The 19,570-nt window shown below is 36.4% G+C and overlaps 1 protein-coding gene across 1 annotated transcript; it reads left to right on the top strand.

Annotated features, from left to right (window-relative positions):
- Nucleotides 1–681: 681 nt before the first annotated feature.
- LOC105381424 lies at nt 682–17,595 on the top strand. Its single transcript, XM_048632195.1, has 9 exons — nt 682–1,097; nt 1,276–1,420; nt 1,632–1,670; nt 2,146–2,172; nt 6,120–6,191; nt 9,255–9,308; nt 9,698–9,736; nt 10,207–10,233; nt 17,456–17,595. The coding sequence occupies exons 1-9, from the start codon at nt 1,068–1,070 to the stop codon at nt 17,593–17,595; spliced, it is 573 nt and encodes a 190-aa protein (XP_048488152.1). The 5' UTR covers nt 682–1,067.
- Nucleotides 17,596–19,570: the final 1,975 nt, after the last annotated feature.

A 19,570-nucleotide genomic window follows, 5' to 3' on the forward strand; every position in this document is an offset into this window, starting at 1 on the left:
GTAGTTGGTCTGAGGCCTACCTAAACTTTGGTTTCAATTAAAATGGCGGCTTTTTTCTTGAAAAATGTAAACAAACAAATTGTTTGACAGCTGAAGTACCTTGTGTTTGGATGTCAATCAACATGGCGACCGGTCGCAATGTTGTAATTTTAGGCAAAGACAAAACTACTGTTGCCCTTTTTTACGTAGGATAACACCAATAAGTTAAAAAGAGACGACGATATATTTTTAAGTACCGATTTTTATGCCAAGTCCTCTCTTTATTCCTTTGTCATTGGTCAATACTTATACTCTACACTATTGACACTGACAATTTTATTGCACTATGGTCTCTATAGTGCGACAAACTTATCTGTTCCGGTGAGAGCGAACTAAATTGATAAATATCTCATAACTTACCTATGAATTAAATATTCATATACTTAGATTAGATTATTAGATAACTGCAAGGGTGAATTACCACTACAGGCTAACTTAAAATCTTATGGAATCAGGAAATATTAGACATTTACGTGAGCTCTCACCGGAACAGATAAGTTTGTGGCACTATACACAAGAACTATTAGAGCAACAAATAAACATGGAGAAGATGATTGCGGATCGCATGGATGATTTCGAGAGAAAGCTGAAGTCCTCCAATTCAAGCAGGAAGCCAGAGCTTGATGATCTTTCCAGGGATTTCGGCTTGTTCAAGGACTCAGTCATGCCCATCCTGCGCCTGATGCACGAGCAGATCGCTGGCCTAGTAAAGCAGGTTGATGAAATTGATACTCAGAGCCGTCACAATGCCCTCCTCTTCACTGGCATAGCAGAGGAAGGAAGAAGACCCCACTAAATGGCCGAAATTATTGTACCCCATTACCCATTTTTATAAGTTAGACAAAGTCAGGTATAAAATTAATGGTTCAATTTCAATTTGATTTTTAATAATTTTGACGAAGTCTATAAAATTTCACGGTGTTTTGTAATCTTAATGCAATTTTAAATAATTATTGTAAGTTCTTTGCGACCAGTAATTGTTTCATTCTGAATCTCGATAGCCGCAACGGTTGTCGGTTCTTCGAAAGATGTGGTCGACCTATGGTTTCATGTTATATGTAAGTATTTATTCATTTGTACTCGAAGCCATGAGTAATTACCTACAATTTGATTCCAAAACTTGCAGAACAAACATTTTCAGAAATGACGATCCTGTGATTTTTTTGACAATGTTTAGATTACTATTAAAAAATTACACACTTTTGTAAGGAAACTTAAATTTTGTTTTTTTTTTAGATTTTACTGTGTATATTTTCAAAATACGGCCAAGGATATCGAAGGCCAGATGCTAGAGAGTTTTACGACCCTAGAAAGCCTTCGAATTGGAATCCTAAGCGCATGAGAGCGCGGGTGCAGAGTCGAGCAAAACCTTCTAACCTCTGTAAGTAAAATGTGCACCTTTACATTTTAAGAGCGGTGGTGGCGTAACGGATAAGGCCCGTCCTATCAATCGAGAGGCCGAACTAGGCACTACATGACTTATATTTAAATGTACCTTACAATCTCTACCTATGTATAAATAACAAGAAATAATTAATTTAAGTGTAATCTCATCTAACAAATCTAACAATGTATTATTATTTCATTTGCAGATTCGTTAGTACCTGCAGGAGATGGACAATATTTTAAACGTAAGAAAACGATTGCATTTTTTACTAATATTGTAAAACATTACAGAATAACAACCTTACTCGTTATACAAATTGAAATGTTACAGTATACATACATACAGGATCTTAGAATAACATTTAGCATTAAGTCCACCTTTTGTACATTCATATTTATGCAATAAAGTATCAAATAAATAAATAAATAACCCCTTGAGTCACCCCCTTTTGGCTTAGTATACCCTTTTTGCCACACCCTGTATTGTTAAACGCTACGTTTTGCATAAAGATAATTTGTCGGTATTTTTGCCCAGTTATACTCTGTCCATTATATTATTGGATTTTTTACATTCCAAATCCCATACATATTTGATGACTGCAAAGGAAAACCAACTTTACTTACCAGACATAAGGAAACGTTAAAAATACAATAACATAGTGGAAGTTCTATAATAATCGCAATATGACTCTGGCTTTTACAATAAGTAATTTATTTCAGTGGCACCGATTTCTGCCCCAGACGATGGTAAGCAAACGACATTGTTTTTACTCGACTACGGCAAAGCGAAAAGGAGGGTTATGATTTTGAGCGGTAACAATGGACTTACCGGTAGTATACCCTTTTTGCAACACCCTGTATATAGCACATCAATCTAGATATACTATGTGAACCCACCAACACGCTATGGACCAGCGTGGTGGGAAATGGCCCAAGCTTAGGAAGGCCGTTTAGACCTAGGGGATATGCACAAAGGTTCCATTCGAGAGAGCCAGGTGCAGGTACTTACACCCCTTACAAATAAAAGAATAACATTTCCACATTTTGCTATCGAGATTTAACACTAAATCTTATATTTGGGTAAGTCTACCATTCATCGATTTTTATGTTCGCGGGAAATAACTCTTAAGATATCATATATACACAAAAATATTACAATACAATACAATATAACTTTATTGAACACACACAACGTACATTAAATAACAAATGGAGTAAGCATAATAGGCGGACTTATCGCTAAAAGCGATCTCTTCCAGGCAACCTTTGGGTGAATGAGAGACTTATTGAGTAGAAGAGGAAGGTGTACAACTGTACACGTATTGCATTTAAATACTAGTGATATTTTTTATGTATTGTACGGACACAATCAAGACGCTCATATTTTGAAAAAAAAAAAAATTATTGAAAAAACCATATCGACACTATGTGATTTGTCACGTAGTGTCGACTGTTCGCGAGCATGGTTGCCTGGTTTGAATATGAATAAAAAAATATTGCTTAGTGATATGATTATAATTTTAGATTTAAAATAAAGCTGAAAAACAGGTGTTACTAAGTTAAATATCATATTTTTTTATAATTATGATAAGGAATTGTAGAGTGTTCTATTGTGTTATAAAACAATCGTCACAAATGTCAACGTATGAATATTACGATGAAAAAAATAGTAATATTTTACTTAAATAACATTTTTTATCATCAGTGGCAACACTCAGCTATACTCGTTACACGACAGTAAGAATCTTTTTCCACAAATAAATACTTTTTGTTTAGTTTAAAATTGCCAAAAGACCTGTACTACACTTGTGTCAAAGTTGACGTATCACAAATGTGAAGGCTATAAAAAGTAAATGCATCATTCAATTACAATTTTTGTTACTTGACTTAGTGAGAGTACTTAGCACATTTTTAAAACATGCATAATTTTACAAGAATTTAAGTATTTAGGCCACCTACTGACATCCAGCCTCAAGGGCGATGACGACATGGAGAGGGAACGGAGGGCATTGTCGATTAGAGAAAATATGATTGCTCGCAGATTTTTTCGGTGCTCCAGGCAAGTCAAAATAATACTCTTTAAATCGTACTGCACCACATTCTACACCTGCAGCTTGTGGGCCTTCTACACGCAAAAATCGTACAGTGCCCTCCGGGTGTAGTTTAACAATACGTTCCGGAGTCTATGGGGCTGTCCCGACGCTGCAGTGCGTCAGGCATGTTTGTGGAGGCGCGAACAGATTGCTTCTATGCAACTATGCGAAAGCGAGCCGCCTCGCTGGTGCGACGCGTGCGGGCCAGCCCCAACACCCTCCTGACCACCATTGCAGCCAGGCTCGACTGTCCCTATGTGGGTCGCTGTTCCCTGCTGCATGCTAGCGTCCCCACCTGGCAGAGGCCACCCGCATAGGACCAGTTTCATTTGTGTATTTTTAATAATTTAAGTTGTTGTGTATCCTGTCTACTAACATAGAAATAAGGGCTATTGTTACCAACAACAACTATGGGTTATTTTTGTAATTATGAAAAATTACCTGAAATTAATGAATTTATTTTTATTATTATAAGTATCACATCATATTGAAGCTGATATGGCGTATTTTGTCGATGATCTCACTAATGTCGACGTCACACGTGATGAAAAATTGTTTGACAATTGTGACTTTGTTCGACACGAGGTGACAGATGCTTCTAGGACTTTGGTCAAATATCTATTATCGTGTGACAAACTTATCTGTTCCGGTGAGAGCGAACTAAATTGATCCATATCTCATTACTTACTAATTAATTGTATATTGTAAATGATTAGATGGGTTTATTAACACCGCAAGAGCGAATTAACAATACGAGCAAACTTAAAATCTTATAGAATTAAGAAATATTAGTCATTTATGTGAGCTGTCACCGGAACACATAAGTTTGTGGCACTGTAAGTAACTGTGTATTTTTTTATCTATTGCTTAGTGCATTTACTAATATAATTGTTTACCGAGATAAATATGCCAAAAAAGTTAACAGATGTATCAAACATGCGATGCAGGCGTTATTATATGTCTTGTCGACACTTGACTTTATTTGATCGACACAAGTGACTGTAGCTTAAAGTGTGTTGTGAAATTTCTGTTAATTATACAATATAATGTACCGATCTTTTTACCTAGGTACCAAAATAGGGGAAAAGAAGAAGTTAAAGCACAAGAAATACACGGTTTAAGTTATAAATACTATTAATATAATAATAATTAATATAAATAATAATTTTGAAAAATACTAAAAAAATATAAAGCTTTTAAAAAAAGAAGGTACCAGGATTAATGCAGATTATTTTAGACCATTTAAGGTTTACGATTATCAAAACAAACTTATTACAAAATGTGCTAAGGAAAAGACAAGGATGAGAAAAGTGATTATGAGATTATTGATCTAAATAAATATAAAATATTTGGAATAATAGTCCCAAATAAAGTATTATTTTCATTTAAGATGATTCCGATGACCTTGATTCATATTTATTTTGTGGTCACCTAATAAAATCTAAATTTCTACCATTAAAAAATTTTTACATTTGTGAAGAAGCTTTTGTCGAAATTTTTAATATATTTTTTTTATCTTTTTTCAAAATATAATTTTATAGACAAGAACATATTATTATGATTGATATATAATGAGAATAATATTATTGAATAACTTTGAGAGCCTTAAATGATTATTTTATGATAAAAAACATGGATTGTGAATATCACTCATGTCGACTTCACAGTCACTCGTGTCTATTGAATAAAACTAAAAGTTGATATTTTTTTCTAAACTACTGCCGTGTAATCTCTGATTTTTCTATTTAATTTTCCCATCACTATATAAAAGTTAAAAATGTACTTCAATTTGCTCATTATACATAATAATATTATATCCGTTGAATAAGATTATGTTATAAACGTTATAAGACTATTGTACTTATATTTTTAATATCACTTTACTCAGGATTTTACTTATGATTTAAACAATACATAATTATACTGTTTTCTTACTTTCAAGATAATATTAATTAATATTTACAGACTTATAACTATAACTTATAATATATTATGAACGTTATACATTTTAACGATATATCAATTGAAATTATACTTTTTGAACGTTATCCTTTACGAAATTATGTATTTTGTAATTATACCTTCCGTTTGTTATACACAGTGAACGTTATACTTAATAAATTTATATAATATGGGCGTATACCTTGTCAATGTTATACTATTCGTTATTATACCTCGTATTACTTACCCGTGTAAAAGTTGATTTCGTTTTTATTTATTTTATAATCCGTACGGTAGAATTACCAATTTAGATTTAATATGTTTGTGCAAGTCGCCGTCAATGTTTAAAAAAATTGGGTAAATTTAAAGTGTAATGGAGGTGGAATATCTTTTAACATAGATTATAGAATTTTTATTGAATACGGTGTTCCTTTTATAAACTCTCTCTTGCAAATATGGCGTGTAGCAGGAAAGATGGTTTTCTCATGTTGGGTTGTAAATAAATTAAATAAAGATTGTTTAAGTGCATCGGCGGCTCTACCACAAAATGCAATATTCTTTCTTGAATATACCTACGTAATACGAATTAAATTAATTTAAGTGTACTGTTGGATATTGATCATTTTTATTTTTCTCACTATATTTCTACCACTTTTTCAGATTTTTCGTCACGGGATATTATCCCAACACAACAAACGAATGACATAATTAAGGGTGCAACCCACACTAAATGTAAGTTTCTGTCTGCTGTTTCACAACTGTTATGAGTTGTTATGGATATGTCGTAAGCGGATCGTATAATCCGCTGAATTATGGTTTCGGATAGATACATTCCAGCTAGTCGTATTACATTAAACATATTGTAAACGCTACCTTTTTACCCGAGTACGGCGAAGCAAATAGGAGGGTATAATTTTGACCGCTATGTATGTATGTATGTTTATTTATGTGTGTGTATGTATCTATGTATAATAATAATAATATGTTCATCTGAGTCGCTAATACAAGTTTCGAACCTCCGTTAACGTTGCGTATCGTCAGTGTAAAATGTAAGGCAAAGTTAGTTCCAAAAAGTAGTATATGGTAGTATTTTTACCTAAACCAGGTAAAGATGACTACACTTCTCCGAAAGCCTATAGACCCATCAGTCTGTCATCATTTCTTCTAAAAACTTTAGAAAGACTTTGCGATAGATATATACGTGACGGTGCACTTTCTGTGAAACCTGTTCATCCTAATCAACATGCGTACCAACCAGGTAAGTCGACAGAGTCGGCTTTACACACAGTGGTAAGCAAAATCGAAAACTCAATATTGTTACAACAATCCTGCCTTGCAGTTTTTATCGATATTGAAGGAGCTTTTGATAAAACTATGTTCAATAGCATAAGTAATAACCTTAAAAATCATGATGTAGACCCGGTCATCAGTGCCTGGATAACAAATATGCTTAAATCAAGAACAGTATCTTTTACTTCAACAAATACAATAAGATGCAAAGTAGCAAAGGGATGTCCGCAGGGTGGAGTGTTATCTCCATTGCTGTGGGTTTTAGTTGTGAATGATCTACTTTGCGATCTAAATAATAAAGGTTTTACAACAATAGCCTACGCCGATGACATCACTATTCTCATCGGGGGCTTGTTTGTTAACACCTTATGTGAAAGAATGCAACTTGCACTAAACATTATAGAGGAATGGTGCCATAAACATGAACTATCGGTGAACCCGACCAAAACAGAAATGGTGCTATTTACTAAAAAGACTAAAATAGGCAATTTAAAACTACCTAAACTATTTAATACAACCTTAAAGTTGACAAATGAAGTAAAATATCTTGGCGTATGGCTAGACCACCGTTTAAGCTGGTCTAAGCATATTGACAAGACCCTGAGTAAAGCAACAATATCTCTTTATCAAACTAGTAAACTTGTTGGATCAAAATGGGGATTAAAACCGAAGCTATGCAAATGGCTGTACACAGCGGTGGTCAGACCTATAATAACCTATGGAGCAGTAGTGTGGTGGCAAAGATCAAACCTCAATACTGTGAAAAACAAACTACGACAGTTTCAAAGACTTGCATGCGTTTCAATCACCGGATGTATGAAGTCAACCCCAACAGCCGCCCTAGAAATAATTCTAGGACTTCCACCACTCGATATTATCATCAAGCAGGAAGCTAAAGCGGCGGCGATAAGGCTAAGCAACCTGGGACTCTGGTCAACGAATACCACTGCACAGGGACACAGTCGCATACTTGACATTGCCAAGTTGTCGGCTCCCGGGTCCACTGAATGCAGCGACACTACTATAAAGACGTTTATCTTCAACAGAAGCTACACTATCCAGCGAGATCAGTGTGGCACATCAGACGAAAACAATTACGACATCAATATCTACATTGACGGAGCCAAGAACAAGAAGGGCAGCGGTGGAGGTGTCTTCTGCCCGGAACTTAATTTACAATACTTTGTCAGCTTCGGGAACAAAGCTACTGTTTTTCAGGCAGAAGCTGCCAGCCTACTTGACGGAGCTACACAAATAAAAGACACAAAAAATAGCAATATCTGCTTCTACACAGACAGTATGGCTATTTTAGGTGCCTTAGGCAGAACTGTAACAAAATCTAAATTAATTTTAGAATGTCACAGAACACTGGAAAACCTGAGCATTTCAAATAATGTAACAGTACAATGGATTAAAAGTCATAACGACAACATAGGAAATTGCGAGGCTGACCGACTAGCAAGAATGGGATCAAATACCCTACCAATAGGGCCAGAACCATTTATTAGTTTGTCATCAAAGGCAATAAGGCAATGTCTCACCGATAAAACACTATCTGAACACAATAAGGAGTGGAAAAATCGTGTAGATTGCAGACAAACTAAAGCGTTTATTGTATCACACAACCATAAACTTACACGCTACTTACTCAACCTGTCCCGTAGTAATATATCATAAATGGTAGGATTAATAACAGGACATTGTTGCGTGAATAAACACTTATATACCATAGGTAACTCAACTAGTCCCTTATGTAGGACATGTAAGGAAGTAGATGAGACGGTTGAACATATTCTGTTAGCTTGTCCACCTACTACAGAAACAAGATTATCTATTCTTGGACCAACAGAGCGCCTACCTCAGCTATTACAACACCCAGGCCTGCTACTCCAGTTTACTCGGGAGCTAGGCTGGCTGAGCTGAAATCAAGGGGATATGTACAAAGGTTCCACTCGAGAGAGCCACGTACAGGAACTTCACCCCCTATGAGAATAGAATAGAATAGAATAGAATAGTTCCAAAAATGATATTTGTTTTTTCCATATGTTAGGTGGAATTTCACCAAACGCTAAACGTATTTAGTAGCCTGTCATACGTCTGTCAGTTAGTACAAAATATATTTAAAAAACGGTAGACTTACCAATTTAGATTTAATATGTTTGTGCAAGTCGCCGTCAATGTTTAGAAAAAATGGGTAAATTTAAAGTGTATTAATGTAGGAGGTGGAATATCTTTTAACATAGATTATAGAATTTTTATTGAATACGGTGTTCCTTTTATAAACTCTCTCTTGCAAATATGGCGTGTAGCAGGAAAGATGATTATCTCATGTTGGGTTGTAAATAAATTAGATAAAGATTGTTTAAGTGCATCGGCGGCTCTACCACAAAATGCAATATTCTCTACCTTGAATATACCTACGTAATACGAATTAAATTAATTTAAGTGTACTGTTGGAAATTGATCATTTTTATTTTTCTCACTATATTTCTACCACTTTTTCAGATTTTTCGTCACGGGATATTATCCCAACACAACAAACGAATGACATAATTAAATGTAAGTTTCTATCTGCTGTTTCACAACTGTTATGAGTTGTTATGGATATTTTCAAATTACGGCCAAGGGTATCGAAGGCCAGATGCTAGAGAGTTGTACGACCCTAGAAAGCCTTCGAATTGGAATCCTAAGCGCATGAGACCGCGGGGGCAGAGTCGAGCAAAACCTTCTTACCTCTGTAAGTAAAATGTGCACCTTTACATTTTAAGAGCGGTGGTGGCGTAACGGATAAGGCCTGTCATATCAATCGAGAGGCCGAACTAGGCACTACATGACTTATATTTAAATGTACCTTACAATCTCTACCTATGTATAAATAACAAGAAATAATTAATTTAAGTGTACTCTCATCTAACAAATCTAACAATGTATTATTATTTCATTTGCAGATTCGTTAGTACCTGCAGGAGATGGACAATATTTTAAACGTAAGAAAACGATTGCATTTTTTACTAATATTGTAAAACATTACAGAATAACAACCTTACTCGTTATACAAATTGAAATGTTACAGTATACATACAGGATCTTAGAATAACATTTAGCATTAAGTTCACCTTTTGTACATTCATATTTATGCAATAAAGTATCAAATAAATAAATAAATAACCCCTTGAGTCACCCCCTTTGGCTTAGTATACCCTTTTAGCCACACCCTGTATTGTTAAACGCTACGTTTTGCATGAAGATAATTTGTCGGTATTTTTGCCCAGTTATACTCTGTCCATTATATTATTGGTTTTTTTACATTCCAAATCCCATACATATTTGATGACTGCAAAGGAAAACCAACTTTACTTACCAGACATAAGGAAACGTTAAAAATACAATAACATAGTGGAAGTTCTATAATAATCGCAATATGACTCTGGCTTTTACAATAAGTAATTTATTTCAGTGGCACCGATTTCTGCCCCAGACGATGGTAAGCAAACGACATTGTTTTTACTCGATTACGGCGAAGCGAAAAGGAGGGTTATGATTTTGAGCGGTAAGAATGGACTTACCGGTAGTATACCCTTTTTGCAACACCCTGTATATAGCACATCAATCTAGATATACTATGTGAACCCACCAACACGCTATGGACCAGCGTGGTGGGAAATGGTCCAAGCTTAGGAAGGCCGTTTAGACCTAGGGGATATGCACAAAGGTTCCATTCGAGAGAGCCAGGTGCAGGTACTTACACCCCTTACAAATAAAAGAATAACATTTCCATATTTTGCTATCGAGATTTAACACTAAATCTTATATTTGGGTAATTCTACCATACATCGATTTTTATGTTCGCGGGAAATAACTCTTAAGATATCATAGATACACAAAAATATTACAATACAATACAATATAACTTTATTGAACAAAACACTAAGGACTAAGGTTACCGACATAGCTGTCAAAATATGCAAGCTGAAGTGGCAGTGGGCTGGTCATATCTGCCGAAGAACCGATAACCGTTGGGGTAGACGAGTTCTCGAATGGAGACCACGAACAGGCAAACGCAGCGTGGGACGCCCTCCTGCCCGCTGGACTGACGACCTTAGGCGGGTGGCGGGTAGTGGTTGGATGAGGAAGGCCGAGGACCGAGTGTTGTGGCGCTCCTTGGGAGAGGCCTATGTCCAGCAGTGGATGATTATTGGCTGATGATGATGATGATGATGAACAAAACACACAACGTACATTAAATAACAAAAGGAGTAAGCACAATAGGCGGCCTTATCGCTAAAAGCGATCTCTTCCAGGCAACCTTTGGGTGAATGAGAGACTTATTGAGTCTTCTTCTTCTTTCGTGTCAGTGAAATGCGATTTTTTATATTTGTCCAGACCAAAAAGAAGCAACTTTGATAGCATTCTGGTTGGCCTGGAGTAAGTCTTCCCGTGTGCAGGTGGAAGGGCACAGGGGACAGGAGAGTAAATGCTCCATAGTCTGAGGGGCGGTACCACAGTCGCATAGGTTGGTACCAACGGTATAGCCCCACTTACAGAGATTGTCCTTGCAGCAGCCTACCTCTGCTCGCAACCGATTTAGAGTCTTCCAGATGTGCCAGGGAAGACTGTTACCGGGAGCAAGTTTTTCCTCAAGAGGTAGGAAAGGATCCTGGGGCTGCTTTTCCTCCCAGAGCCTTAGCCTTGCGTTTTGTGGGTTTTCATCCGTTAAGGACACCTCACTATTTAGAAACGCTTTGCGGCTCTTAAGGCGGGAAGGTGCGGCAGTATGTGAGTAAAGTGGATGTCTGGAGTCGCATTCTTGTTTGGCTTTCTCAACAGAACATGCCACTTTACGCCGTATGCTAGGGGGTGCTATCCCAGCCAGAGAGTAGAGTTTGTGGAGCGGTGTCGGTTTGAGGCATCCCGTAACTATACGAACTGTGTCGTTAAGAGCAACATCTACTTCTCTAGCATGCGCGGACCTTGCCCATATGGGGCAGGCATATTCGGCAGCTGAGAAGCAGAGTGCTAAGCTACTTGTTCGTAGAACTTGCGGAGAGGCGCCCCAGCTGGTAGACGTAAGCCGTCGCAGAAGGTTGTTTCGGGAGCTGACTTTCGGGACTGACGGTGCACCCTGGGCAATCGAAAGATTGGCTAATCCTTTCCCCACAGTGAAATGAATGAATACTTATTGAGTAGAAGAGGAAGGTGTACACGTATTGCATTTAAATACTAGTGATATTTTTTATGTATTGTACGGACACAATCAAGACGGGACGGTGTTCTATGTTACTACCAATTCATATTTTGAAAAAAATTTATTATTTATTGAAAAAACCATATCGACACTATGTGATTTGTCACGTAGTGTCGACTGTTCGACTGGTTTGAATATGAATAAAAAATTATTGCTTAGTGATATGATTATAATTTTAGATATAATTTTAGATATAAAATTAAGCTGAAAAACAGGTGTTACTAAGTTAAATATCATATTTTTTTTATAATTATGATAAGGAATTGTAGAGTGTTCTACTGTGTTATAAAACAATCGTCACAAATGTCGACGTATGAATATTACGATGAAAAAAATAGTAATATTTTACTTAAATAATATTTTTTATCATCAGTGGCAACACTCAGTTATACTTGTTACACGACAGTAAGAATCTTTTTCCACAAATGAATACTTTTTGTTTAGTTTAAAATTAAAATTGAAGACCAGTTGCCCTAGCACAAGTTTCGATCCTCCGTTAACGTTGCGTATCGTTGAATCTATGCGATACCTAATTCGAATCTACAGTCGAAATCGATAGCATTGAATGCTAGCGTTGGCTAGGAGATTCGAAGGTTCGTTTAGAAACTGCTGTCTTAACCTTATTATATCCTAAATTTCGCATTTTTTTGTTTTTATTATGAAAATATTGTTGAAATAAGTGCTATTATTTAATATTATTTAATTAAATAAATAAACAAAGTGAAATTAAAATAATTCTATCAATTATTTTTAAAAGTTGTTTTAATTTTATATCGTATTATGAACAAATATGGACGTTTGTGATTGTGAAACCAATTTGACGTATAGATTCAAACAAAAACGCTAGCGATAAAATTTCGTTCGAATCTATGCGTCAAATTGGGTTCGTAATCGCTAAAATGTCAAATTTATATGGTCAAAGACTTTCGAATCTATACGCTTTCGATACCATAGTCGATAGGTGAATGAATTTCGAATCTATACGCTTTCGATACCATATTCGATAGGTGAATGAACGTCACTGTTATTTTTCCATATGTTTGTGTAGTATCGAAAATTAGTATCGAATCCTGTGCTCGCCCTACTGTACTACACTTGTGTCAAAGTTGACGTGTCACAAATGTGAAGGCTATAAAAAGTATAGCTGAACATAAAAGAGTAGAGAATAATTGAGGGCGTGGCAATCTAAGAAAGTGGCCACACTATTATAGTATAGAAAACGGACAAAAGTATCACGATACTTTAGCAGAAAAAATCAAAACGAGAAATGTTTCAAATATTTACTAATTATAAAATGCCACTTTTTGGGGAGGTTTATGTTAAGAGAAGAAATTAGTAGGGGAGAGGGGGGCAGTCTTGAATGAATTTCATTAAATCAAATCAACTGTAACTTTTATTTCATTGTGTATTTCATAATGTTTTTTTGCACTGAAACACGTGTTGGTTATCCCATTATGTAATTACTATAGGAGAAAAGTATCACACATCGATATTTTATTACAGTTTTTTCTTGCTCAGGAAAAAGTTCAAATGTGCCCCGGCAATTCTTCTAAAACTGTGTCTACCGATTTTCCTGCAACAAATTATTTAATTGATCAGAAAAGCAGTGACTTGCAAATTATTATGTCTGGGGAATTTATACCGACTCTTACACTGAGTTGCAGAAAGGATCTTTAAGTTAATGTCGGCATTAAATGTATTGTTGCCTTGCTTTGACAGTATACGGACAGAAAGAGACAGACATAGATTTAATGTCCACATTAGCTTAAAGTCCCTTTCTGCAACTCGGCATTACATATTCTTACACATATTTTTACAATAGGTACTCTAATACGGAGAGACCGACACACATAGACACCTACAGCTGTAAAACTTATCGATACCCTTTTTGAGTCGGGGGTTAGTAAAAAAGTATCTAGACCTGATGTTTTAACAACATTAGTATCCAGACCCTGATGTCATGTAACGTTTGACACTAGTATTTTCTAACCTCTATAAAAATAACAAATACACATTGAAAGGCATTATATTACATCAAAATAGTACTTTTTTACAAGAAATATAAGCAATGTATGTTAATGGTTAGAAATTAAGTACCTACTCACCAGTATAAAACGCTGCTCTTTCATATAAACATCGTATATATTGACTAATACTTCTCCAGCCTCATTCTCCGCCAAACATCGTAGGTAAACGCTGTAAATCATCTGTCTAGCTTCGCTGCGAATGGTTTTATTTATTTTCACTTCGTGAACAAACTCAACAATCCACAAAACTCCAAAATTAAGCAAAATTCGATTTGTTTATACAGGAACAGGGCGAGTTTGACATTCAAACCATAGAAACAGACCACAAATCACAAGTTTTTTTTTATTGCCAGGTTTAAATCTGTTTAGTTCCAAAAACATTAATCTCTACTCTTTTGTGTTCAGCAATGCATCGTTCAATTACAATTTTTGTTACTTGACTTAGTGAGTATGAGAGTACTTAGCACATTTTTAAAACATGCATAATTTTACAAGAATTTAAGTATTTAGGCCACCTACTGACATCCAACCTCAAGGACGATGACGACATGGAGAGGGAACGGAGGGCATTGTCGATTAGAGAAAATATGATTGCTCGCAGATTTTTTCGGTGCTCCAGGCAAGTCAAAATAACGCTCTTTAAATCGTACTGCACCACATTCTACACCTGCAGCTTGTGGGCTTTCTACACGCAAAAATCGTACAGTGCCCTCCGGGTGCAGTTTAACAATGCGTTCCGGAGCTTCTCTAAGCTTCTTTCGCTTTCGCATAGTTGCATAGAAGCGAGCCGCCTCGCTGGTGCGACGCGTGCGGGCATATAGCGCCCTCCCACGTAATATATTATGTATTACGTGTAAGTTATTTATGTCGATAAATGTTTTTTTTGTTTCATACGTCGTTTCATTTTAGTAGTCGGCTTTTAGGTTTTGAAATTACGTTTTATTTATGAAGAAAACAATATAACTCTGACTTTCAGTGGCACATTTACCGGGACTTATATTTCCTCCACGTAAGTAAACATCACATTACACAGGAATTACACGTAAATATGACCACGTTTCCGAGTTTCGTGCTAAGCTCAAGTGGCTCCCTATTCGTCTTCGCCGTAATACCCACATTCTCTCACTTTTATACTCTATTCTCTTTAACCCAACATACCCCGCATACTTAAAAGAGCGTTTTCAATTCCGTTGTGAATTTCACAACCTGAAACTACGCTCTTCCCATAACCTCGGCCTCAATATACCGCCTAATACTTCAAAATTCTACAGTTCTTCTTTCACAGTTCGCTCAATCACTTTGTGGACTGACCTTCCGGAAATAATCCGGCAAGCACCTACGCTAGTCTCGTTTAAAAGAATGATAAAGGAACATTACTTTAAATCCATGGTCTAAAACTGTTATTGAATCCGATTAAGTATTGTGTATGTATTATTATGTAACATTGTATGTACTTATAATGTAAGTATATTTGTAATATTATAGTTAGTTTTTAGTTTATTAATGAATCTTAATTTACATTTCCTTTTAACATGTACACTACACCCAATCTTATCTCTGATTCCCTCCATCCAAAGGTTATCTAGCAGAGATCACTTTTAGTGATAAGACCGCCTTTTATACCCTAATTAAGTTGCAATTTGTAATTCCTATGATTCTTTGTTGGTGTGCAAATAAAGAGTATTCTATCTATCTATCTATACATATTTAAATAGGTATGTTACGCATCTAGAATCTAGATGTGCACTTAGGTAACGCATCTAGAATCTAAATGCGCAGGTTTCCTCACGATGTTTTCCTTCACCGCACACATTCAAAAACAGCGATACGGCTAGTGACCTATCACTTGAGTACAAAAATGTACAGCGACTCGCTAGCGAGACACCTCTGACTACCCCTTCAGGAAGTTACAGTCACGAGCATATGATTGTTACGGTGAAATTAAAAATCGCAAGTGAATAAAACAAAACACATTATTTTATTTGTAATGACATAATCACATGAGTTATTTTTAATTTGCTGAGTTTGGTCATTTTGCTGCGATATTTCGTGATAGGTTGCGAGCCGTATCACCGTTTTTTAATGAAAACAATGCACTGAAGTTGTCGGGAAAGTGGGAAATCTGACTGTCAGATGTTTTCAACGCTACCTTTTGTATGAAGAAAACAATACAACTCTGACTTTAACAATAATTTATTTCAGTGAGACTTCCAACACGTAAGTAAACGTCATATTTTTTAACCATTGAGTATGAATGGAGACGATATAGACGAACGGTCCCCTCTGCCAGGGTAGTGGGCCAAAAGGCCCACCGATTTATAAAAACTAGTTGCAGTCTCCATTTTTACTAGACTCAATCGAGTTGTCGGGCTGGAATGTGAAACGGTGAAATTCATGAACATGTGACGGACACCTCGCCACACAAGCAACAGATGGCGCTCGGAACGCATCACACAGCAAATGTATGAAATTGAAGCAGATCTCTAAGAAATCCTACATCGCAGTATCAAAGACATTTAATTGATTAAATACTAGTTAATTAGCTTAAAATTAGTGTAATTGTATAGATATAGTTCCAATAATTGTGTAAAAAGTGAAGTTTGAGCCTCACGACTTGGTTTTAAACAAATTGATGAGGTTGAAATTGGACCCACCTGTAACCTGTCAAACTTCAAATTTCCAACGAATTATCAGGCGAGTATTGTGTTAAATTATCTAGACTTCCCTCCCTTTCAGCCTTAAGCCATAACTATCTAAATATTCTAACTTTCTTTGCCGTTTTACTTTCCCTTTGCTCTAATAAGTAGGTAATATATTTGACTTTGTTTTCTTTTCTTTTCAACCCCAATTTATTCCACAAATCTAGTAACTTTACTTATCCTATACAAAAACTGTAGTCTCCCTCACCCTCTCATCGTTTAATTTCAAATTTTACCACAATACACACTAGGTTTAATAGTAAAAAACAACAAATTTTATTCAGTAATTCCCTTCTAACATAACCTGTTCCCCATCCCTGTAGTCTTGTAGGTAGTCCTGGTTTAGGAATAGGGAATTAAATCCTTCTATGACTCGTGTGCTCGGTTCACTTGACTTATATGTGGAAGTGAATTTGAATGCCTGTACTTGTTACATAGATAACTAACAAAACAACCTTTCATTGTATCTTTAGCTTATTGAAACTATTATTTATTTATTATTTACTAAGTTTTTTTTTTTTTATAAATGAATAGAGTAATATTTCTTTAGTGAAAATAGGTTATAATTTAAAATATACTACTTAATTAAACTTCAAATTATCAGTATTTTTAGTAGTTAAAGAGTCTTTACTGTTTTGTATCTAAAATTCTGATAAGAAGCCTATCTGAGGTTCTCTGACTATTCACCCCTTATCCTATACCGATATACTACCGTAGCACCCCGTGTTTTTTCAGACAAAACCAAGATGATATCCCGAAGCAAGGCACAGACCCGTGACTTGGAACTCCGACTGAGGACAACCTTGGAGGACCTCAAAGCATCCCGTGAACTGACAGACCAACTCATGAAGGAACGGGAGGAAAATGAAAAATAATTTGAGTGCCTATTACAAAAGAACACAGTGCTAAAGAATGAAATGTGCGAACAGGATATCCTGTACCAAGACCTGCAAGGCAAGTGTGATGAGCTCAATGGTCTACTGAGGTCATATCATCAGTGCCAGAACATCCATGAAGCTGCTTTGTCTCAGATCCACAGCCTGGAACAACAGCTGGCTGAAGCCAACGGAGACCTCCGAAGACGGAATGAGGAGAAAGAGCGGGATGAAAATGACAAAACCATCGCTTTGTATGAGGAACTGGTCAACTCACAATGTAAAGCAGTACCTACCATAGACCTCACTACACCTTGCAAAGAGCCCTGCGAACACAAAGTGACAACTAAGATTATTGGCGCGAATAAACGGAAAAAATACTGTAAAATCAACAGATTTATAAAGAGAAGCCAACATACAGTGAGAAAGATCCAAAAAAGCTCACATCACCATATGAAGTCCATTAATGAAGAAAATGTTAGACTTGGACTACTGGTCCATAAGTACGAAAATGAAATTTTAGTCCATAGGCAGGAGCTTTCAGAATGCAACACTTATTATGAGATGAACATGGCAATGTTGCAGCGCAGACTAGTCAACTTAGAGTCTGCCCTTAACAGTACCCGGGTGCCATATTCTGGGGATATAACCACCAGTCCCCAGATGTCAGCATCACCTGAGCAGCCAGCAGACAGTGTCCTACCAACAGACGCTCAGCTGCCACCTGCCTGCCCCCCTGCTGATGTCCATCCAACTACCACAATCTGCAACGACGAGTCCGTCGTCGAGACGAGTAGTGTCCTACCACCTGACGCTCAGCTGCCACCAGCCTGCCCCCCAGCTGATGTCCATCCAACTACCACAATCTGCAACGACGAGTCCGTCGTCGAGACGAGTAGTGTCCTACCACCTGACGCTCAGCTGCCACCAGCCTGCAATCTTCATGAGAACCAGCCTACTACAGTCTGCAACGACGAGACAGCCGTCCAAACGACCAGCCCGTCACCGTGTGACCAGCCCGAGATTGCCCTATCTTCAACACCGTGTACCGGCCTGCTTCGAGAAGCTCCTTATGAGACAATTGTTTTCTCTGATAAGCTAGGTAGCAAGATGGGTCATATGCTGAATGACTATCTCAGGCAAAATGTAGTTAACATATGTATGCCAGGCGCCACATTTAAGCAAATTGTGGATAGGATAGTATCAGGGCAATACAGCTTGAACACTACAATAGTAGTACTAGTAGGAAATAGCATAGATGTAAAGAAGGAGGACCTAATTCAGTGTTATGACGCACTTTCTGACATGAATGTTACGAAAACCATAATTTGTGCGTTCCCCTACTCCGCTTCACGGACCACAAAGCAGAACAGCTATATTCATGATTTAAATATGTTATTATTTAACATGACCTTTGGTGACCGAGAGAAAACGATGTATTTCGATACAAATAAATTTATTAATAATTTTATTTTGACCAGGAGTACATTATTTGTACCTAAATTTTATAAGCGACAGATAGCTAAGTTGTTAGCTTACAATATTGATGACCCTGTTATAAGTTGTATAACAGAAGTAGGACCAAGTGATACGATAGTTAGTAGTAATACTAATGTAAATTTAAACTGCCAGGTACGACAAGAGATGAGCAACTGAGAGTTGTACACCAGAACATTCAGGGGCTTTCTCGCAAACTTCTAATGTTAGAATTATTTTTAGAACAATACGACGTAGACATAATTTGTATTACTGAACATCACCTAAAAAATGATGACATGAATTTTAATGTAAAAAATTACAATGTTATTAGCTCATTTAATAGGAAATCTTTAGACAAAGGAGGATCATTAATATTTGTAAAGAACAATTTAAAATGTAAGGAAAGGAAAGATATTGTAAAATTATCAGTCGAAAGAATAGCTGAACTAGCCTGTGTTGAGATGGACAAGTATATAATTGTAAGCGTGTACAGGCC

Source organism: Plutella xylostella, chromosome 31 (genome assembly GCF_932276165.1).
Source record: "Plutella xylostella chromosome 31, ilPluXylo3.1, whole genome shotgun sequence".
Classification (NCBI taxonomy): domain Eukaryota; kingdom Metazoa; phylum Arthropoda; class Insecta; order Lepidoptera; family Plutellidae; genus Plutella; species Plutella xylostella.

Excerpts from the sequence above, each read along its gene's own strand:
- LOC105381424 (XM_048632195.1), top strand. The coding sequence starts at position 1,068 with ATGTGGTCGACCTATGGTTTCATGTTATAT. Across the intron at positions 1,671-2,145 it reads AGATGGACAATATTTTAAAC|TGGCACCGATTTCTGCCCCA; the intron begins GTAAGAAAACGA and ends AATTTATTTCAG. Across the intron at positions 2,173-6,119 it reads GATTTCTGCCCCAGACGATG|ATTTTTCGTCACGGGATATT; the intron begins GTAAGCAAACGA and ends CCACTTTTTCAG.